At 48.1% G+C, this 23604-nt stretch overlaps 2 protein-coding genes across 4 annotated transcripts in view; one reads left to right on the top strand and one right to left on the bottom strand.

The window, feature by feature from the left end:
* Positions 1-23604, bottom strand: part of LOC105837622 (storkhead-box protein 2) — an 82480-nt gene that overhangs the window by 7177 nt on the left and 51699 nt on the right. For 2 of the 3 annotated variants that reach the window (XM_036287757.1, XM_036287756.1), the window contains exons 4-7: positions 3965-4420; positions 1352-1558; positions 784-968; positions 12-491 (exon numbers count right to left, since the gene is read on the bottom strand). In XM_036287757.1, coding sequence (XP_036143650.1) covers positions 12-491; positions 784-968; positions 1352-1558; positions 3965-4420 — 1328 coding nt within the window. The remainder of the gene's footprint in view (positions 1-11; positions 492-783; positions 969-1351; positions 1559-3964; positions 4421-23604) is intronic. The other variant, XM_036287759.1, reaches the window with a different exon arrangement.
* LOC105830344 overlaps positions 1-23604 on the top strand; it is an 85165-nt gene that overhangs the window by 10045 nt on the left and 51516 nt on the right. The window lies entirely within an intron of this gene.

Below are 23604 nucleotides of genomic sequence, written 5' to 3'. Positions count from 1 at the left end.
TACAAATTCACCTTATGCTGCGGAGAACCGTTGACCGACTTAGTGCCGCCGTTGCTGAAGTCGTGACTCGGTCGTCTAGAGTTGGACTGCCTGGTGTTAGTTCTACCCAACGTGGTCGTTTTAGCCGGACTCGCGTTCATCGTTCTAACCGAACCAGAGCTGCCGCCACTTCTGCTGGGCGACGAATTCGTCGAGTTTTTATCGTTCTGCGTCTGGTTACGCGCTGGATATCCTTCCTGATTGGTAGTGCTGGGCGGTAGAACAGACGCTCTAGACGTGCATCTGCTTAGGCTAGAGCATTTAGATCTCGGTAGAGTGGAGCACGGTGATCGATGCCTTCGGGAGCTTCTTGGCGTTGAATTAGCCAACAAGCTCGAGGAGTCACCGCTGGCTTGGCGCCGATGTCGCCTTGGTAAAGTGGCCGATCGTACAGAGCTCGAGTCGTCCCACACTTGAAAACTGGCCTGCGACTGGTCTAGACCCTCCATCATCTGAAATTAGATTTAATTGATGTGATTTCGCAATCTTTTTAGAATCAAGGAATCCTGATTATTTCTTCAATTCTATTCTAATTAAATTGTCATTCGAATCGTTTATACTATCTTTATTTATTACTTTTATTAAGAGTTTAGCATTCTGATATCTCTCGAGGAATCTTGTCGCCTCAAGAATTTTCATTAATTGTCGGGGGAACCAGTTAATTAGCCCCGCGGCGCTAGAAGTACTGTATAAAAAGGTTTTGTTTCGCTAGTTCTTGTTGGAAAATACCTGTGTGCAACTTACCGAAGGGCTGGCGGCCCTTGTTTGCGTGGCAACGCTATGCAAATGCACCACGCGCGGATTAAACCACTCGGTGGGGGGATACTGAGCACTGAAAGTGCCCATTAATGGTGCGCCCTTCCTCCTTGTGCTCCGCCGAAAGAGCCTGGAGAGCAGGCCTATCTTCTCTGAAAAAATCCCAGAAAAGCCTTGAGGAAAAGATTTGGATTTTGTTGCGCTTTGTTAGAAGACAAAGGAGGATCGAGAAAGGGCTTGCTAGCTACAGGGTGACTAAAAAGCTGTAATCTAAATTATATCTATGTAGGATATTTCACAATGATTACAATCATTTATCGCAAAGTAATTTATTAGAGGAAGCCGGCCTAGTCAAGATGCAATAAATAAAAATTGTTCGACATCTCACCTTATAAATGTAAATATATACAAAAACTTTCAATTAACGCACAAGCTCCGAAATTCTGCTTTTAAAAAAAAGTTACGGACGAAAGCATTTTCAATAAACCCGATTCATCCATCACCAATTAAAAGCAGTCACCCATCACCACGCAATCCCTTCCCCGATTAGACTCACTGGTTGGACTGTGAGGCGCGCTGTCCGTACTCGCGTATTCCGCGCTGGAAGACGTGTCACTTCTATCGGGTCTTCGCGGTAGGGACCGTGAACTTCCGCTTCTGTGTAAACGTCTGGCCGAACCCCAAAGCCGCAGAGAGTGTCGCCTCTCGAGACGGCCGGGCATCGATCGACACCTGGCAAACAGGACTTTATCGTTTGGATTTCCTGGAAGGGAGACAAAAAATTGTTTTTAACGCTTTGTACCTTATCGTTCTATTGTACTATTATGTAAAATAATTAACACACATGAAATGAAATGAAATGTTTGAAAAGTATGCTGACAAATTGATGATTTCTCCATCTCGGAAATTTGACGGTTCTCTCTCCGTTATCTGTCAAATAAGACACGGATAATCGTGGAAAGTGTGTCCACGTTTGCGTACCGGGAAAACTCGGGTTACGACATTGAGCGGACGACTGGGAAAAGTAAATTCTACGCGACGCGGAGGCCTCGAATATGTGAATGCGTGCAAATATCAGAATATCGAGACAACGCGTCGCTCCGGTTAAAAGGGTTAATATCATGACCGAGCCGCCGCACGTTGTAACATCGAAAAAAAAAGGAAGAAAAAAAAGTGGAATACCCTCATTCCTGAGAGTTTCATCTTGGTACATAGCCACGGGCGATACGCCGACGTATGTACCGACTGGCGACGAGTGGGTTACCAGCGTGAGAATCAGCCGAGAAACGAGTAAGAGAAAAGTAGGAAGATTATATATGTGTGGTCCTCCCCCCTTTACACAATGATGTCGACAGCGTATGTAACGGTAGACAATGTCGTGACCAATAGCTAATATATTGGTTGCGCTAAACGCTTTCCAGGCATCGTCGGCTCCTCTCTCTCTCTCTCTCTCTCTCTCTCTCTCTCTCTCTCTCTCTCTCTCTCTCTCTCTCTCTCTATCTTTCCTGATCTCTTTCCTCTCATTCTTGTGCCGTGCCAATTCCCTATTCTTCGCGTACGCATCGCATACGGCGTTCACGTTAAAAAAGAAAAAGAAACGGAAAGAATGACAAAGTACACACCGCAAAGAGCTTCCGCGTGCGTTGCGGCATAAAGGTCTCGACCGGGCGATGTATCTCGCGAAACGCGAGAACTTTTTGTTAGGGACAATAAAAGAACCGCAAATGGGAGAGAACTCGGCCGCTTTCCGTCGCGGCGACAATCGAAACGACAATCCGCGTCGTGATTTTTCATACGTATCATCAGGGATCAGCGTGTCCAAGAAGGCGAGAGAAAGAGGGAAAAACACACGCCGACAATCGAGATTGGGAATAAGAATGTGAATATACGACAACGAGCGAGCGCGCTGTCTCTCCGCGAGATTTCCGCGAACGTGGCAAAAAGCCACGAAATTAAGATCGCGCGCTGATTTTTCGTACGCACGGTCGCGAGAGGAGGAATTGACGAGATCTTCCGGCGGCGGGGCTTGCGTGACTACCAAGGACGACAACAACATAAACGCTCTCCCGACCCGTCCGTCGAGTCGCCGAGCAGAAAAAGGCCTCGGAGAGCGAGCAGCTTAGCGAACTGTGCTCTCATCCTGGACACAATCGGAACGTTTCCCGAACACGTGCCGAACGAGTTTGCCTGGTCCCGACCGGTCTGCCGTCGCCGGGGCGAGCGAGTTCATTCGCGAGTTTTACGAGGGCTTCCTGCGCATCCTCTCCTGCATGCGCGAGACACGTACGGCGAAATCGATCTCTCGCACCTTTTGTCCGTTCACCTTTCACGCGCGTCGTCCTCTCGTTTACTCGCGGTCCCCGCCGCGAAAATTACGCGGGACGCAATAAGTTATAACACACAAACGCGCTTTATGCCGCGCCCGCGGCCACGTTAATTTTCTCCTCGCGACACTCGCGGCGACGACTGTATTATTTAATAACAACAATTTCTCCACTCTGTGTGTGCGTACTATATTTAATACTTTCCCGAAACATAATTTCGAGCCCCGCGCGTAATGCACGCAATGATCGCGCGGCTGCATCGTGGAAACGGTGCTAACGCATTAAATTGATCGGCAACGCGTCATAAATTAACTATCGCGATTGATATCGCGGCGATTCAACGGGAAACGTGTGTTACGGGAAACTTTCCCCTTATAGCTGGCGGATAAGTTGTCTCGCACACCGCAGGAGACAACGGGATACGCGGCACTCTAATAAGACGCGTAAGAGAACCTTTTGCGGTTTGCTACTGAATGAAGACGAAAGCGCGCTAATCGCGTCGTCATCCGACACCATTTTTCGCGCGCGATGTACGATATTTTTCACGGCATTAGCTTCTCACACGACTTCCTCGTTTCCTGGAAGCGCATAACGTATATCCACGCTCCCTGTGATTAATAGCCTGTCTGTTCTAACAGCATATACCTCACTTTGCGTCTCCACATTTTTATTAAAGTATATATTTAAAGGGGAAAAAAGTTAAACGAATTTTTTTGAAGAATAGTTTTCTTGCGAAAGTCATCTCGCGCGTACACGGACCGCTAGCAGATTATGGACTTTGTCTATTGAGAGAACGGCTCGAGGTGACGTCAGACTCAGAAAATAATTAGCGAGACTCGTCTTACCTCCGCAAATAACATCCGCCAGGTTCGTCTGTACAGCCTGATGCGTGACATCGCCGTCGCGCAGAGTGAGCATCTCGCCGTGTACGAGTGCCACCGCCTCGTCGTTGCTCATCAGCATGCTACCCTGACCTCTGGACCCGTTCACGTCCCTGGAACACCGCCTGGAGCTACCGGAGTCGCGTCTAAGCCTCTTGGTCTCGGGCGTTACGACGAAGTAGCCCTGGGACGTGTGATAGATCTTTCGTTCTTGCATGAGCTTGGCGAGCGCGTCGTAAACGAGCTCTCGACTGGGCCTCTGCATGGCCGGGAAGGCATTTCTCAGGGCTGATCTGAGGGTGTCCAAGGTCGCCGCCTGCCTCTGGGAGGTGAGCTCCAGAATGGCCCAACATAAGGCCTCTGGCAGCGGCGTGAACTGACCTTGGGAAACTGGTGCCACTAGACAGTCCTCTATATCACCTGCAAAACAGAGGAGGCTCGAGGTTAATACGCGTCTTCGCCCGGGTGTCCGGAGGCCGCGTTATTTTTCTAGGAATTAATTGAACGGCGAGTTATCACCCGCGGTTATTTTGCGTAACACGCTTTATGCTTCGAATACCAATTTTGCGCCGTTACGATCCCCGCGCGTCGGATTTTACGACGCATTGTTCGTCCTATTAGCATGGGGGAATAAAAGAAGGCAATAAGATATAACGTCGTTTCTGTTTCTTTTTTTACACTTCTCATTTATTTCCGCCGCAGTCGTAGTAGAGACACTCGAATTCGTCTTTCGGCACAGTTACGTAATTTTATTCTCAAGGTTGTCGCCGATGGAATGTAACAGCTACTCTGCTGTTACGAATCCGGTGACGCATACAAATTAAATCGCATTCTAGTCTTTCTAAACCCAAATCGAGGCTGCTCACATTTCCATACGTGTAACGACCGCTAAGTGTTTCATTAGGATACGCATGGCGATGAGAAACAGTCACGGTTGGCTTTCGTGCCGCATTCGTGATCACGGGTTTCACGGGCGGCACCAGAGAGATACAGTCATTCGGATTACGACTTAATCGAATTCCTTCCACGAATGTGAAGTCGACGAGCAAACGGCGGCGATCGCCGAACGTGAAAAAGACGGCGAATTTATTAAGCCCGGGCGAGTCGTTCTACTCGGCATTGTGGGAGATTCGAGTCCCTTATTCTTCCAGTCACGTTTTACGGTAACCCGACGGCGACACCGCGACTGCGTGCTCTCCTACATCTGGTTACGCCCACAAAAAAAAAAAGAATATGGATTATTCTAAACTCGGGGAGTCGGGGCAGGACCTCCGAAATTCCCCGCGAGACCCGCGCCTCGTTCGTGCGACGAATCCCAAATATCTCGTAGTCGATACGGAGAAAGTCAATGTCAGCGTCAACGTCAAACGCGAAGCACACCGCTCGCGCCCGTACGTATCGCGATATATCGTTCGCGATAAAATATTTTATTCCGATCATATAAAAGATACGCCCCGCGCAGAAACGTCTATTTGTGAAATCGCTCGTCTTGATCGCTTATAATTATAGAGGTTTCCGCTGATAGAGAAGCTCCGTTTGAGGTACGGGGAAAGTCACGGCGACTGCCGAGACGTCGGCTGGCGAGGCAGTACAGTTCTCCACTTCATTCCGGATCGCTGAAATATTTTAATCAATGTAATCGCGGCTAGTATGCCGGGGAACTCGACAATGCACACTCTCGCGAGGCCGCACTTGCCTCCGCCGATCGTGCATAATTAAAGGTTTGGTGCCGGCGGAGAAGCCGGCTCTATTTAAAGTTCGTGCAATCGCGGGCCCGCCCTCTCTAGAGGCGCAACTCTGCAATTTCCCCGCAACGTCTGTCAACGGTTGCCTTTGTTACTCGGGCGAGACAAGGCAGGGACGAGACAAGGCAGCGGCAGGAAAGAGCGGATCTCCAATTACGCGTGTAACTAACGTGTAGAAAACGCCCGGTTCGCGAGCTCCCGTTAAACAATTGCCGTAAATAGGTCGAATAAGTCCGCCTTCCTAGAGCCGCTCTCCCTCTTCGCTAACGCTCTTATTATTCTTTCGGGGCATCTCGGCGCTGACAGGACAAGTTGTTGTCCGCCTCCGACGCTGACGTTTATCCCTCTACGCGTTTTCGTACGCAAAAGGCGCACACGGCCCCGGCGATACTTCCACTTTTTGTCTCTGAGCATTTATTCTCACGCTCATTGAATGCGTGAAGGTGCCCATTTAAGACTTCGACTACTTAGCGAAATTATTCTCACGCTCGACGCTTCATCCGAGACTCGCGAGTCTTACGATTTAGTTAAATAAAATAAAATATCGCTCTTCATTCAAGATATTCCTTTCTGGCCTCGCGATCTCGATACCTCGTTTAACACGCTACGGCAATCGGGAGAATTTCCACTTGGATTCTTCGTGCAACATTGCCGCTTGTCTCCCGTCGCGAAATACGGTGGTCAATTGCGAATTATCGCGGTCGCAGTTTTCAAACGACAAACGGGGCACCCACAATGCTCACGTGGGAGCGGCCGCCAGTTTCGGTTTCATTCGCGCGAGCGAGAGATCTTATCCCGCGAGCGCGAATGCGACATGAAGGAAAAAATGCGCATGATCTACGCCGTCATGCCGGGAGATCATGGCGAGAAGAAAACGAGCCGTGTTGTACCACCGTGTTGCACAATTTTCAAGGAGCTTTGTCGACGACGACGAACGGAAAGAGACGGACGGTATGTCGGGGCGAGGCAGGCGCGCGGGATCGTGGAACCCGATACGTCGGTTTCTGGGGCGTGAATATTTGCCGACTCCACGTCGTCATCGTCGTCGTCGCCGTGAGAGAATCTCGTCCGGAACGTGTCCCGAACGTGTTCTCCGCGCGCGTTATCTGGCACCCATTATCGGCATGCGCGCTCTCGAATTCGAGAGGTCGGCCGACGAGATACGTGCGAATTTGTCGTGACAAAACTCTCGAGGAGAGTAACATCGCAAGACTTATTTCGCCGTGTTTCTCCTTCGTACGTTTTTTTCTTATCATTGAGAAATCTTTTCTTTTCTTTTTTTTTTTTTTTAGTGACGAGACAACTTTAGGTCTCGTCGACTCTTTTTGAAATTAAATCGTCGTACGCGCGCAATCTCAAACGTACCCACGTACCGCCGAGAACACCGGCAATTAGACGCGCGTCATAAATTTTCCGGAAAGCGTTCTGCATGTGTCGAGCCGCTCCATTTGTCGTTTTGTTCCAATGCCGCGGCGGCGACGGCGCGCGATGTAAGATCGCCGCCGCCACCGATCGGGACGTACGATTTATGGCCGATGGACATTTACCACCCAACTAGCGGTTGTGCAAATGGCCATTAACGGTTTACTCTTATTTTTGCTAGGCTATACTTTATGACTCGTCTATATGCCTATGGGGAGAATTTAAAAGAGCCGATCTCGCGATCGACGGCCGCTTCGATTCCCTGGCGTCGCTCCATATCGTTTTGCGGCTTTCTCTCGATCGTAGATCTCGATATTGCAATGTCATTTTGTTGTACAAAGCCTCTCTTATTATCCGAGTACAAAGTTACTCTAAATAAAATCAGGTAATTGACTCGGGGGCGGGGAAGGGAGAAGCGAGATGTTTTGCGAAATTTATTAATTTCTTGCTGTTCGTTTTGTTCCTCTCTCAACTGGTTCGAGTTCTGCGACGCGAGTTCTACGTCACGGAATTCGCAGTTAACGACGCGAACAATCGACGACACCGATCCGTTCGGGGAGGGAACAGTAAATACCGCGGAGCCGCACACCTGCCGACCTGCAGACGCCCCTGCGAAAGATCTATTATTAGCATCCTGCACCTTTCTATCATTCCACGGGACTTTATTATAATACCGCTCCGCGCTGCCCACGTAGTCTGCAGCACTCGTTTGGCGAATGCGTCCCGAAGTAAAAGGTGTAGAATGCCGGCTTGGCATTCGGGCCGGTCGATCCGCGCCCACGCGCGAAAATATATCGACAAACAACATCGCCACGGGGCAACGGACGCGACGGACGCATGCAGAAAACGCGGTGAAACAAGAGACACGGTGGCTGCTGACGGAAACGACGAGGAGACTGCCAGTTACCTACACTTCTCGGGACCGTTTCTTGAAACGCGCGCGCGGCATCACTTCCGGTGTACTGCACAAGCTACAGAACACGTTGCGTATTATTCTTATCGCTGTGATCCATCGTGTTGGTTGGCTGGTCGGTCGGTCGGTCGACCTCCGCCGCCGCCGCCGCCGCCTTTATGGCTACGTTCATGGGAAATGGCAAAGACCACTCGGCACTCGAGGAATCACCTCGTCGTAACGAGGCGACCTTTGAATCGCGAGTACTCGCCTCGAGTCCTCCGACGACTACCCGACGTTCGCCGATTACATGTAAATCCTTGAGATGTGCCATTTCGTATAGCCACCTCCGGCCGTATATCGATAATTCCATCGACTTGTTCTCCCTCATTTGTTTATCTTGCGCCGGCCCCTTTTTGCGCCGGGATTGCGTCAGCGCCGCGCGAGAGCAAATACGGAAATCGTGCATTAGATTAATCATACGTTAGATTGCTGATTGCGAGGTATAACAGCGTTGACAGCACCGCGGAAATCATTCTACCTTTTCACTCTTCTCTCAAAAGGTATACCGCATTTTCATCCGGAGGATTGAGTAAGGCCGAAACGTTTTATACTCTCTATACGAACCGTGTCCCTGCAAATAACATTAATTAATTTAATTAAAGCTGACGAACGCTTAATTCTTTTCATTCAAAGAACGTTTCCTTCTTTAGTTTTGTTCGTAAAAATTAAGAGATGAAAGATTGATTAAACTCCAGTGGTTACAGGGACAGTCCTAAGAATCGTTTCTATTCAACGTTGATCGAGTAAATTGAGCGATTCTCTTTCTTTCGTAACGTTAGCTAGTGAAATGGATGATTTTAAACCTGATAAGACGTCGGTGGAATCGGAGCCTTGAGAGCGATTGTCGATAGTGAAACTTTCAGGAAGGATGAAGTGTACGAAAGAATCGGCAATCCTTTCGGACAAGAGGCGCGGTTGGTTAACGTCTACTTTCGCACGGCCGAGTCTCTCCGGTCGTTTCTACCGGATTTATGCATCCCTGTCGGCAGTCAATAATCCCACCGAGAGACGCCAACCGGCCCCGTTTTGTTATCCGCCCGTGGAATGCGAGTGCGGTTATGCAATAGGCACGAGTCAATTATAAATAAATAGACATACGCGCGTGTGCTCGCGTATGTTCCGCGCTGTCTCGCTGGCTGTTCCTGCTGCTCCTGTTGCTGCCGCCGTCGGAAATAAATTTTCCTACCGCGAAAGCAAACGCGCCCCGCGAAATTCTCGTCGTGACACGGAACACGAGAAGCGAGTCAAGTGGAGCATTCATTAAATTCAAACGCTCGCGATCTGAAACACGAATCTGTGTGCGCCCACGTCGGGATCGTTCCCGAGTATTGTACACGTGTATGGGACAACGTTACGTCATTCGCGACCACGATCGTCGGAGTATTATTGCATACAATGCGCGAGCACGTATTGCATCGCTCCTCAAAATTAAGCCGTACAAAATTATCCGGCCTGTATCTAATGAGATTTGAATCACGACGCTGTTATTTTCGGAAGGCACTTTGTAACGTATATATGAGCCGCGGACGGGGTAACTTCTGAGCGTTAGGTAATCTCTGGCAGCAAATCACAGACAGATAATGTGATGCGCGTGATCTTTTCGAGGAGTTATCCCGCTATCCGGGTCGCAACAATGTATGTACAGACCACTCGACAACAGTGACAGACATGCCACAACGTCCGTTAATGATCTTTGCATAAGATTAACTCAAACATCATTCGATTGGCTCAGACATCGCGAAATATTCAATCTGCAAACAAGAAGTGCAACGCTAAACGATTTGCGGTTGCAAAGAACATATCTTGACGTCGAGTTATTCAAATGGGATATTTCTCGAGTTAATTTAATTAGAATCTCTCAATTAAGTTTTCAGATAGCGTTATCGGTTGTTGCAAGACCGAATCGAATGTATCTTTATATATGATATATTAAATAATTGTATTATGAAATATGAGAACATTATTATATTTTTATAAATTTGCATTTTACAAAAAAAAAAATTAGTGTCAATTCAACTAAGCAAGAATATAAAATCTTTAAAGATTGAGAGTCCTTAAATTTCAGATTAATAGAGACTAATTCTTTTCTTAATTAAAGATGCATGTAAGAAACTTGAAATCACTCGCACGTCTCTGCTCGAAACGCGGGGAGATTTCAACAGCTCGGAGAGTACCTGCTTTTCGCGCAGGACCCAGTTTTTCAATAATACGCGTTTTACACCGTGCGCCCGCCTACGTGTTGCACGTGGTGTCATTGATTGCGCATTCCTACGGTTCCTACGCAGGTGGTGAATGACGACACATCGCCGCGGACAACGGCGGTATATCCGCGCGTTTAACTGCCGCGTTAAATAAAGCTTTCATGAGCTCGGTAGCGTGTCCTTAATCACCCGACGTGAGACGTCGTCGTAAAGTGCCGTCTCAGATTATTAGCATTGAAATATTCTTACGTTTCTTTTTATCGTATCCCATCAAACGGGGGGAAAGGGAAGGGGGGACGCTGCATGCATATATAATGCCAAAATGCGTTCGCGTGCAAATTCCCGCGCGCTATCATCCGCATGAGAAACAGAGTATACACACGCGGACTTTCTCTAGCCTCTCGCATCCATCGGACGTAAGCCGCTTAACTTTCCGCGAAGATATACACACGTATACACACTCGTCCGCGCAAGTTGCATCCGTCGATGCTTCTAGATGTGCATACGCAAATGCGCGAGCGCATACATTACCGGAGACAATAAGCGGCGATGAGGCTGTTACGAGGATAATCGCGTGTCGCAAGGTGTGCAAAAAAAGAAGTGTCGCCGTTCCTCATCGCGTCATCTCGCGCATCGTGATACAGATTGCGGTCAAGTGGCTTTTCCCCCCTCCCCTTCCCCTCCCTCCTCCCTGTCGAGGCTGAGTTTTCTGATTGCGTCGGAAAATTCATTTTCATGCCCCGCGCACACGACTTGGGACGTTTCTCGCGGCGGTATATCGCGAAACGATCATACATACGGAGTGTCGTGACACTGCATCGGCACTGCACTTTCCATCCCGAGGCCTCCTCGTATATCGCGTCTCGATGCAGGTTTCCGCGCGCCATATATCCCTCTCGTGCCACATACTCGCGTTACGGCCGTCTAGCGTATCAAGAGGCCGGCGTATAACAATGCCAGGCATTTTAATCCCTCCCGTCCACGAGAGAACGAGTGCATCAGAAGGGAAGTGAGAGGGCGGGGGGGACGTCCCTTTTTTTTTGCCAGTCGCGCAAATCCCCGTTCCGGTGATATTAAATTTCGCCGTCGGGCAGCAGCGGGGACGACGGAGATCTCGCGCTCGGATTTAAATCCGCGACCTCACGGGTCGCGGGTGATTTTTCGTTCGCCGAACGGAAAGACGATATAAGCCGGGGCCATGAGAATCGACTCGTAGCCTCGATTCCGCCGTTCGACGCTGCATCGCGCGCGCGCGCGCGCGATATGTATACCCATTCGTTCTCCTCCTCGCGATAAGGGCGCAGCCGGTTCTCGCTCGCTCTCTTGCATTTGACACGAGCCCCCATTTTGCAAGTACCACGATCAACCTCGGTGCGCCCGGTCCGCTTCGCTCTAATTGGACGGTATCCTATCGCTCTATCCCGGCTCTAATAAATTTATTATTAATACACCGCAATTTCATCTCTTGCACGCAATGTTTATAGCGAGATGTACTATTATACACGAAATATATATACAGATATCGGAGTTTCGTTTGCCTCATCGTCGATCACGACCGATAATCGTGTAATTGAGTTGAACCGAAAGGGATCGGCCCTCGAGCGATAAATCTCACGTTGCGCTCGTTGCGATGGCCGGTTGTTTCAGCCGGTACGGTTTTAATAATAATTAGGAAACTTTTCCACGCGATGAAGCATTGCATCGTATCCGGGAACGAACTCTTGTCTTCCACCTGCCACTCCCAATCGAGAAAGTTTTTTTTTTATTATTCTTGTCTATTGTTTCTCGGGGTCAACAATCTTGCGTAAGATTGTAGGGCTCACTAATGTGTTTCCGTCAATATTTTATCTAGATTGAATTATCCACGCTGTTGAGAGGTGAGAGTGTAGGATCGATATCAGACAGCTGTTACGTCAATAAAGCAGACTTATAATTTACCGTTTTCAAAAATTTTTAAGTATACAATTTTGAACAGATGCATTTAGGGCTTTGAATTAAACTGACATGAAGATCACGCTTGAAAGTATTGAAAAAAAAAATTTTTTTTTGCGCAATCAATTTATTAAAGTTCGACGAAAGGAGACGTGCATTGTTTTGTGAAAAAATTTAGAGAAGTCAAGAAAAATTATAACAGGGGGCTCACATTCGTGCTGCAGCGATTTCTTATTAAGGTAAAAAAGGTCATCATAAGGTAACGCGGAAGTGATGCACGTATTTATCTGCAGAAGCGAATGTGGTCGCTTGAGCTATCGAGGCCAGCGGAGCGCAGGTGAAATGTCACGACTCTGTTTGCTGCAGTGATGAAATTCACTAACCGGAGATTAGGTGGCTGTAAATACAACGGTGAACGTCTAAAAACGCCGCCCTCACGATATTAACCGCGCGAGAGACGGCACCGCTAATCTCATCTCGTTTAATTACGTCGTTAATTTAACCTTGGATTCTTCTCCGGCAGAGCCACTTAACGTCTCCGATGAGAAAAGTAAATAAGCGAATTCTCGACGAGTCACACACGTACGATCGACATGTCAAAATCATTAGAGGATAAGCGCCTTTCGGGGGGGGGGGGGAAAAAAACTCGGCAAAAAGAAGAGAAGTGTTTCTTTGGTCCGGCGAATCCGCCGCCGATCTCGGCCCGAGATCGCCGCCTGTCCTTTTAAAGCGCAAATTACACGTTGGCGAATCTCTCCTTTTCGTCGTCGTAAATTAAAAGCAGCGTGTTCAATTCCGCGCGGAAGAATGGGCGATTACGGCGCGTCATCAATCACGGCCGAAGATATATTCGCGGATTATTGTACTCCCTTGACATTAACCTACATATGTGGAAGTAATGCGACTTACTCCGGGGGCCAGCGAATTTTTTTACAAACGCGCAGCACCACCACGCCTTTCGTCGCCTCTACGGACGGGCGGTGCACACCTTTGTAATTATGTCGCTCGCGGTCGGTCGCGCCTAAGAAGTAATCGCCACATTCAATTGCCCGGTCGAACAAAGCGAACCGCCGAACCGGGTGTCGACGACCCGGCGGCGCGTCGTCTCTCTATCTGTCTCGTCGTAAAAACGGTAAACGGTTCTCGAGAGAGTTACCCGAGTGATTATCTCTTCATTTCACCTAACGTCAATTTTTATAACGAACCTAAGCATGCCCGGGATATATATTGATGCTGATTGGCAAGTGACGCTTCGACTCGTCCGCGTCTCGCGGGCAAGAGGTGATGGGAGAAAACGTCGCGGGTTTCGAGTTCTAAAACGCGGTACGACCTCGGCTCAAATCGGATTCCAGGACATGTGAAATCGCGCGCGTCCCCGTCGCGCGATTCGCCGAGAGGATCGCGAGCGAGAGGGCAAAGTCGCATAGCAGCAGAGCACCTAAGTGGTCCCGATATCCCGACGCTGTCGACAATGTGTCCATTCGATTCAGGTGCTCATCCGAGCACGCACGCACGCACGCACGCACGGCACACGGACGGTTCAAATGTAAACCGGTATACGTGCGCTATTAAAGTCGATAATCCGGCGTAGAGTTTATTTTACAACCCGTCGTCCTCGTTGCTGCAACGCTGATGCGCGATCCTAGATATTTCCCTGTTATTCGGTCCGTGTTGTTTCAATCATTCTCCTACAAGACACGTTTGTCGCCGAGTGTTTGTGAAACTGGTATCCGAGAGAGGAACGACGCTTAAGAAAACCAGAAATCATATCATTTTCCGCGCGGGAAAGTCCGCGAACGCGGGATCCCAAGATGAAGAAATAAGTTATTCCAACTTGAGTGAACGATCTTGCGGGCACGACTTGTTTTGACGTACTTCGCCAGGCGCTTATGCTCGTTCCACGTCGTAACGCCGCGCGTCGTTGTAATGGATTAGACGTTGTAATGAACCTACGGTCGCGTTTCACCTGAAGAAACCCGTTTTCCTTAACGGCCCAACTAACAATGGCAAGGCGATCGTATACCCACGCGAAAAATTAACAACGCGAATGGCCACGCGATATCCGCGTCTCGGATAAGTGTGTATGTGTGTAAGACAGTCGCGAAACGGCACCTTCGTGCATGCCTATTTTCGAATAGAGAAAACCGGTTAAAAACCACCCTGTGTGATAAACACTGTCAACTTTTATAGCTATTTCAGAAAATACCGGCGCGGTCCGCGATTTGCTTATATTTGAAGACTGTGTGTGTGTGTGTGTGTGTGTGATCGTTTTTATCTTATGGGTCCGATCGTTCCGGGAATACGAAAGTATTGCCTTTTACTTTCGCCTCCTCGCGACGGGAATCCGCCGTCGCGATTCTAATCAAACTTCCACGGCGAGGAATTCGCGCGCGATTGAGATGCAACGGGGCAGGTAGTCCGGCGAATTTATGCCGCCCGGCCCTAGACGACATCCCGCCGTCGTCGTCATCGTGCCAGCGTCCGCGTTCTTTATCGTCGTCGGCTGTCCAATTTCCCTCTACCTACATTTTCTTCTCGGACGGACGGCAGGCGCGTGATCCGCGCGCGATACCTACGTGCACTTTGCGACGATCGGCGCACAGGTATACGAGTGAGGAGAAAGAGAATACATTCTCTCGCTTGTGCGGCGGGCGCGGGAGAAAGAGAGAGCGAGATGACGAGAGAGAGATATACTCGCGAGAGCTCTCCGGAACGGTCCAGTTCTCATGGATAGTCGGCTGTGGTATGAGGTACTGCCTGACTTCGCCTGCATGGCCTGCCGGGCTGTTTCTTATTCATAAGCTCCACAGTCCGCTCCGCGGGATGTTTCAACCTTTTCTCGCGCGAGCTTTGTGCCGGATTGTTCCACGATACACCGGGGCAGAAGGATACCTCTTGTCAGATGATCACCATAGAAATATGTTTTCAGATTTAACAAGATCGACAGGGAAATCCTTCGGGTGATAAAAGAAAACTGTATCGCGACGAGAGACGGATGAAAGATTATTATCGTTTCTCTCGCGTTTCGCACTTTTAGTCGAGACTTCTTCTCGGTGAGGTATTTTCGGCTTCGCATTCGGATGAGAAGTCGTTTCGTCATTTTTATTGCAGATTATACCGGTAAGATTTGTACGGAAAGAGCTGGGACGCCTCGTAAATACAGCTTCTGCTCGAGTTAACGTTCGGCGATACTTTGTGACCCACGCTGCCGCGACCGAGCGGCATAAATTTCGCTCGTACGTAACATACAGAGAGAATCGCGAGAGACCCCGAAGATACCATCCTTCGTGGGTTTTACCATTTTCCCCCTTGCATACGCTTTAGATGTTTTTCAACCTGCGCGTACTTACCACCGCGCGAGATATCTCGATCGCGGACGAACGAAGATAAAGTTCTCGCAACAAATTTAAGACGCGGACTGGCCGCTGAGAAATAAGCGTAATATGCAAAGGGGCTTATTGCGCGCGCGCGCAATTCTCTCGGGAGATTTTTACCGATCGCAGTCTCGTAGGAATTTCTCGGGGATGCTGCGCGACGGGCGCGCGTTTTCATCGGGACTGCTGATAAGCGGCTTAAAATTCTCAGATGGGGCTCGCGTGAAAACGAAACGCCTGATTTTATCTTACTCCCTCTCGCTTTCTTTCTCCGCGTTAAATATTTAATATTTAATATTTATCTTTAATGCGCATAGAATGCAAGGAAAAAAAGATCGGTTGACTTAGTTATGGAAACGAACAATTTCTCAAGGACGTTGATGTACGACCAGATGATAGGACGGAAGAGATAAGGCCGTGGCAGTGGCATTGTTTTCGGGAATTTATTAGCTACGAGACGTCGCTTTCGAAAGCGCGGCGGGTTTCACTCTAAGTCAATTACCTGAATCGCCCGAGATGTTCGCACGCTCCTCCACGTATTAGCCGTATTTCGCTAAAACGCATAAGCGCAATGCTTTCCGCTGCGCGCGCGGAACAACAGTTAGTCGGAAATGACGCACGTGTGCACCGCCTTACGCGTGGATCGCGCTCGTTATATTGTTTTCTGGCTTTTACCGTTTCTATCTCTCTTATACATATACGCCAGTTACTCTCGCGGCCTAGGCCGCGGTCTAAATATATCCGGCCGGATGAAAAATACATTAAGATTATCGCGGGAGAAAAAGCGCGCGCGCGCAAATAAAATTTGTTTTATTGCTCGTGATCGACCGCTCGCTTCCAACGTGTTCCCCGGCAAAAAGAGTCGGAGCCGAAGTCACGACACACGCGACGGTAACTAATCGCCGATACACCTGATTACGGAAATGACTCTCGCGCGCGCGCGCGCGCGCGACCAAGATAGATTTTCTCTCGCGTAATACGACTCGCGATATTACGATCTCTCTTGAAACATTGTCCACTTCTCGGGCGAGGAGCACCGAGGTGCCCGTATCGTGTATCGGCTTTCCATCCCGAGAAGGCAAATGCCGTACGTTCGTAATACATGTACGTCGTGCATCGCGGAGTCTATCGCGGTGATATCGGCGTCGCCGCTGAAATTCTGCACTTTTGCACGGAGGCGGCGGCGGCACGATGCGCCTCGATAACGAAGGATGCCTTTCCCTTTCGCGGCCAGAATGCCACGTTCCTTGTTCTCCTCGACTCGCGGGGAGCTTGTGCACGAGGAGGAGTCTCGCGGGTCTCCTCGCGGCACTGTGTAATTTTCCACTCGTTTCCAGTCGTAGCGGGTCATTATGCGGCCGATTGGCGGCCGCGGATTCCCCCGGTGATCCTCTCTTTCTCTCTGGCGTCTTCATTTCGCGGAGAGAGACCCCGGCTCGTTTTACGAGGCCGCTCCCCTCGTTTCGTTTTACCGTTTTATTGTCCGCGCTATTAGCCTCGACCTGTCCGAGTGGCGCGTCAATCAGACGTTTTGTCACTTCGTGTCCGCGAACGGCTGTCGGATCGTTAAAAAGGAGAGTCGAATCGCGTACGTATATCACGTTACCCTCCGCCGAATGTGTGCCACGGAAGACAGAGAGAATCGTCGCGCAGCTGCGCGTATGTCGTATTAACCGGGCACGCACCACGTGACGACGAGGGTGGCTTTGCATCTATTATCCCCCCATGTTTAGGGTGAGGGCGACGAAAAACGCTTTCTCTCCTCCCGCATTTCTCTCTGTCTCTCTCTCTCTCTTTCTCTCTCTCTCTCTCGACTGCAGGACCGCGATAATAAACGTTAAAATTTGATACTCATCGCCAAATATCGCACATGTGTCACGTAATAACGCGTGACACCGCAGCACACGTTATTCGTTCCCCGAGATATGATTAATACGAGCCGTCGCGTTAAGCCGCTCTGTACATATAATTCAGTCAATCTACGCCGAGATGTTTACGCGCTGCATTATCTGGAATTGGATCGCGGTCTACGATCGTTGGGGTCCGCGCTGAAAATTATTCTTCACGCCGGCGAATGTGATTTGCGCGGTTTCTCGCGGCCCATTGTCCAGCCTATTCACTTTGCGTAACAATCGAGGAAACGTTATAGCAGGCAGGCGTCTTGTACCGGCGTGGATGCACTTTCGACGTGCGTTGGCTGCAGGTGCGTTTAACATCTAACGCCTTGACCTAGACAATCGCCTGGAAATGGCGCAAGATACCTACTTATTAACCACGACTTGGAACGATACTCTACGCGTTTCTCTCTTTCTCTCTATCTTTCTTCCTCGCGATCAATCGATATTGTCTGTCTCTATCTCGCGTGGGCGTACGCGCGAGGGAGGTCGCGGATTAATTTATTAGCCGATGCAATTATACGTTACTTAATGCAGTCGTCGCTGCCTCTCTCGACATTTTGTATCTCATTGCGATGCTGATTTAAGTCGGCGAATTATCTTGTCGAAAGGTAAGACTCTCTCTCTCTCTCTCTCTCTCTCTCTCTCTCTCTCTCTCTCTCTCTCTTTCTCTCTTTTTTCTTCTTGCTACCGGTCTTAAATTCCCTGTGTAATTACAATCGCATTAAACGCCACTCCGCTTCGCTCTCGCATCTATAATAATCGCTCTCGGCTACGTAAACGACGCCCGTTTGACTCCGTAATATGAGCTAATATCGCGGTAAACGCCGCTAAAACGAGGTAACCGCGAGTTCCATCATTCGAAGTAATGTTCGCTCGTAATCGTATGCGCGCGCATATTTTATATCGATATTATAAGCTCACGATCAAACATTCCGCCACGAAGATTACAGTAATTATCTACCGTTTAAAGAAAAAATTATCTAGCGAATATGTGTGCGCGTGCAATCATTTAATTGTTCAAACAATTATAGGAGCATTAGATTTTGCGCTTGAAGAGGTGGAAAGTGCAAACTTCCGGTTACCATAAGCAGGTGATAGCTCAGGAGCCTTTCAAAGTCATGCAATAAGGTGTATTGCTTGCGCAGGAAGAAAGTCGCGACTCGCATCTCTGGCAAATCGCGCGAGTGCTTTGCTGTTGACGAATTATGAATATGAATAGAGGGACGCGCGCGGCGCGCTAAATCCACCGAAGCAACACCGTGGGGAAAATGTCCGGGAACGTCTCGAGAAGTGGCAGGAAGGAACGAAGTAATAGCGAAGTGTGTCGTGTCTCGTGACCCCACCATCATCGTGGTAATCGTCGATCTACGGAGGAGGCGGCCGCCAGGAACCAGCTGACACCCGACAGGAAGTTGCCACTCGAAAATGCTGTGACGTACATCGATGGGCCTACGAAGGTTTACACTGCGCTGGTAGATGGCTAGACAGATAGCTTCGTTGCCCGCTGCTCTGTCATTTCACTCGCTTGTATACACGTTTGCACACGGGGAACGAACGAATCGTAGCACCGTGGGATCTCCTCGTTGTCCCCGGGGTCTTCGAAATTCTTATTTTCCCCCTTTTAGACTCGGGAGAGGCAAGTAATGGCACTTTTGAGATCCTTATAATGTTAATTAATATCAGGTGCACATTGTATACAGTTCCTTCCACGGTTCCCTTTGCCATCAAACCTGTGATTTTAATGAGAAACGGAATACGTGAAATTTGCAAGAATAAAATAATAATTCAATAATGTGAATATTTAAAACTGAAAAAAAAAGGGATGTACTATATGTAATAAGAAATAATAATAAAGTATAACTTAACGATTAAACTTCTAGAGAGAAGGGTATGCACGAGGATATTATTAAGCGAGGGTGCGATATCCGGAGAGGGATATCGTTAATCCGTTGCCTTGGCTCGCAATATTCGTCAGGTATCGATATACTGATTATACGTTTAGGCAGCAACGTGCTCGCGTACGAATCTCTCGCCTCTAATCAAATGGTGAAAAGAATTTTTTCCTGACACGGGGAGAGGTAATCATACGCCGAAGCTTATTCCGATCGGGCGAATAGCAAAATCGTGACAGGGGAGGCGTGAGAGGCTGACCGACCTTACGATTACAGAGACGTGTTTAGAGCGCGCCGTGGCCTTAAGGTATCGACATCGTGTTCCCGACTCGCATTTAGCGCTAAATGCGACTGTCGGATTCTCTCAACTTCGGCACAAAGATTCGATTAAAGCGAATATGCCGAGTACGTCGTCATTGTCTGCTGAATAGCCGAGTGAAAGATTTGCGTTGCGGCGCGCGTTGCGAGTCGAGATCGAAACAGACGATTCCCGAGGAGGGAAGAGAATCAAATCGAAAGTGTATAATCGATAAGCGCCGGTCATGGAAATGTCAACCGAACCGGGTAGGTCAAGGGGGGCCAGCTGGGAATCTTGTTGCCTGTAGCAAGACATCTTGCACCTTCAACGCGTAAATTCCACCCACGATTCACAGGTTTGAAGTTACAAGATGAAATATAATTGGCGCTTTGTTGCAATTTTATTTAAATAAGTCTTAATCTGATTTTTTCAATTTAATGTTTCGAAACAAGTTTGAGTTTGATGGAAATGTATCACCGTTAAGGGTTTTCATTTCTAATCAAGTTTTTTATAAAACAATTAAAACATTTGGTAAATTTTTTATACAAAGTAAAGTTTCAATATCTTCTGTATCCGGGACAAGTGGTTTCACGACTGTGTATACTGTGTGGTTTCTCCTTCAAATCAATTTGACCTGATCTTCCGATAATTGAGTACTTAAAAGTGACAAATGGATCGTACGAAGCGACATTTCTCGAGAGTTCGCGCAAGCAGCATAACAACAATCACGACGGTAAAGTGCAACAACAACGTTTCAGATCGCCATTTCCCTCGTCGTAAAATGCGGCTGTATATTCTCCAGTCCGTGCCAACGCGCTAACGCGGACGGAGTTTCGCGCGTCTTAACAACGTCCGCGGTCAGTCAATATGCACGTATATAATGAATGAATGAAACACACGGGCGTTTAGTCTCGCACGGACAAAAACGCCGAGTCGCAATCGCCACGATTGGTTCGACACGTAACGCGTACGTGTGTATACGTATACGAGCGAGCGTTCCGAGCGTTTCGCAGCACGCTCTGTCTCGTCTGCGTGTGTATGTTATATCTATTTATAGTATAGACACAAAGTGTAGAAATAACTGGATGTCGATACGGCGCTATTAATTTTCCCCGGCTCCGTACACGTTCCGGCACGTTCCCGGAGGATCCCTCGTCATTACGCGAGCCCGAGCTCCTTATCTCCTTGATGCATTGACCTGGCCCGCATTAGCATTCACGGCACTTGCAGTTTAACCAACTATGCGCAATAAATGTCTTGAAACAGGTATAACGTGTACGTCAGTTTTTCCGGCTGTGTTTAGACCTCACGTCCATCGCCGCAACAGCCGCGGATCTCATTTACCTTGACAGAAATATCTCCCGATGGAAGTGTGCGATAACGAGGAGAATATTAATTGCACCTAATACATCCGGTGCAATCAGGTATATCTAATTAATGATAAATAGCCGCTCGTGGTCGCTCAGTCAATTATTGCACGTCGAAACAGAGATTGGTCCACGTATATGTCGACCAATTGCGTCGAGATAAAAAATCGCGAAATGAGAATCGCGCGTGGAAAATGCGCCGCTTATCGGGTCTCCAATGGGGTACCACGACTTAATCGATCGCCCTGGAATGCCGCTACTGTCGCACACCGAAGGAGGCCGATTTATTACCCTGCGCGTGAATGCGCCGTATGGATTTCAGTTAAGGGCGTGGAGGAGACGAGAGGAAAGGTCTGGTATTCCAGACGTGCGCGCGCGCGCGCGCCTCCCTTTCGCTGCCGCCCATCGACGTCGAGGATGCAGGATTCCGGCGTGCGAGACTCGCGTACCAATCGGGTCATTTCTATGTGGAGTGCGTTGTGCCATTTTCCTTTTTTTTTCGATCGGCCGTCTTCTCCAAGCTGCGAGGAGAGCTCCGCGATTCGAAACGGTTTCGCAATTTTAAGTCACGTTTTCCTCTGACGTCCATTCATAACGATAAAAGCATGAAGATACGAGATTGAAAAATGATTAAATTTAACGAGCTTCGAGTGAAGCTTGAAATGCTAATAAAATATGTTGGCCGATATGCGAGCACTATGAGAAATAAGAAATGCCATTTTTCGGCCGAAGCAAATTTTGGTATGCCTATAATAATTTTATATTTTCATATCAATTATTAAGTAAATTTTTTGAGTTGTGCATAAACTGTGTGCCGATATGGTTATTGGACTTAAAATACAAGATTATTAGATTTGATTTGAATTGTGTTTCAAGTTTAAGTGCTGGCACACACTTTACAGACCTGAAAAATATATCTAATAGCTAATATGAAAATATTAAGTATCAAGATCTGCTTTGAACAAAAACTTTTTATATTATTAAAATGTAAAGTTTCCAACTGTTTGTATTTATGTGCTTTTCAGCGTGTTCTTGCGAAATACTATAATAGATTTAAAAAATGATGGGGCAAGCGCGGTCTCTTTGCGCGATGCGCAAAACGCATCTCGCGTGCATTGAACGTCAGCACGTGCGGATTTTGTTGGAAAGTCGGCGGCACGCTAACTGCAGAATTATGCGCAAAACCGTCGTAATATTTGCGGAACCATTTGCGTCGTCGTCACATTTCGCCGAAAGAAACACACGTGAAAATAAAGAGGTCGGACGTAAGCTCTACCGTCCACGACAGACCGATTATGTGGCGGCGCGAAATCCGCATTACTGCACGCGCATTTTAGTTACGTTAAGACGCCGCGTGTTATGCACGGTGGTGTACCCGACCCCCGATCGGCAAATAGCGGAATGTTAGCCAAGCTAACTTGTTTGCCACACGGAGATAGCCGCGCGCGCGAACCGGAAAGTTCGTCGGACCTCGCAGCACCGTCGTGTCGCGCGCAGGTGGCAAGTTTAATGTAAAAATAATTAATAATCTTCGCGCGCAGTAATTTACCATAATTAACCGCATTCGGCGCGATAAATCGGCCGTTAACTCCAATTACGAAAGTAAAATCGGTAAATTAATATTCCGATTTATTATACACGCCGACGATGCGTCTCAATTTAATACAGCTAACTTGGCGCGAAATTATTATTTATAATTATATACATATAATTGTAAAATGCATTAATTACTGCGCGGAAATGATCGTTTTGCTAAAGAATCTAAAAATTTGTATTAAATATAGACTTGAAAGTAATTTTGTCAGACTATAAAATAATTATATAAGATAGTTCAAGTTAGTTTGCTAAAACGTCAAAATTTTTTACTCGTCGTTTTCCCTTCCGTAGCAAACTTCCTTCATAATTATTTTGACGATCTAGTAGAATTATTTTCAGATCTAGCTAAATTTTTAGATACTCGAGCAAAAAAAAAAAACAATTATTTTCGTGTGTCACTGTTTTTCGCAGCTATTATAAACGAAGCGGATAAAAAGGAAAAATCTGAAACGATCGTTCCTCGATCTGCGATGCAATTTTTCGATGTTTACGCAGGCAGCTTTCCCACGCGGATAAAGTCACGTAACGCGTTCTTTATCGCGCGAATAAATTTCTTTCGTTTTCGCGATAGCGTTTTTCGCGGCGGCCGGCGCGGCGCATCGCGGTAACGAGCAGCGGGTTCCTACGCCGTTGCGCGTACATTAGCATAAGCCCGGTATGCGAGATAGTCGAGCGTAGGCGTGTACAGATATGAGCGCGCGGGGTATAAAAGGGAGCAATAAGATCGGAAAGAAACGGCGGAGGTGGAAAAAGACCGGGGACACCGACCGAAAAGATGTAAAGGGACGAGGTATTATAAAGAGGGAGAAAGAGAGCGCCGCGACGTAAGGAAGCGGGAATGCATACGGGTGCGCATGGGGTACCCGATAAGATATGCGCCAAGTTATTTCTGTAGAACGTACGTTGACGACAGGCACGGATTAC

This window comes from Monomorium pharaonis, chromosome 5, assembly GCF_013373865.1.
Source record: "Monomorium pharaonis isolate MP-MQ-018 chromosome 5, ASM1337386v2, whole genome shotgun sequence".
Lineage (NCBI taxonomy): Eukaryota > Metazoa > Arthropoda > Insecta > Hymenoptera > Formicidae > Monomorium > Monomorium pharaonis.
Note: the sequence above shows the minus strand (reverse complement) of the source record. Positions and strands in the feature narration are given on the sequence as shown.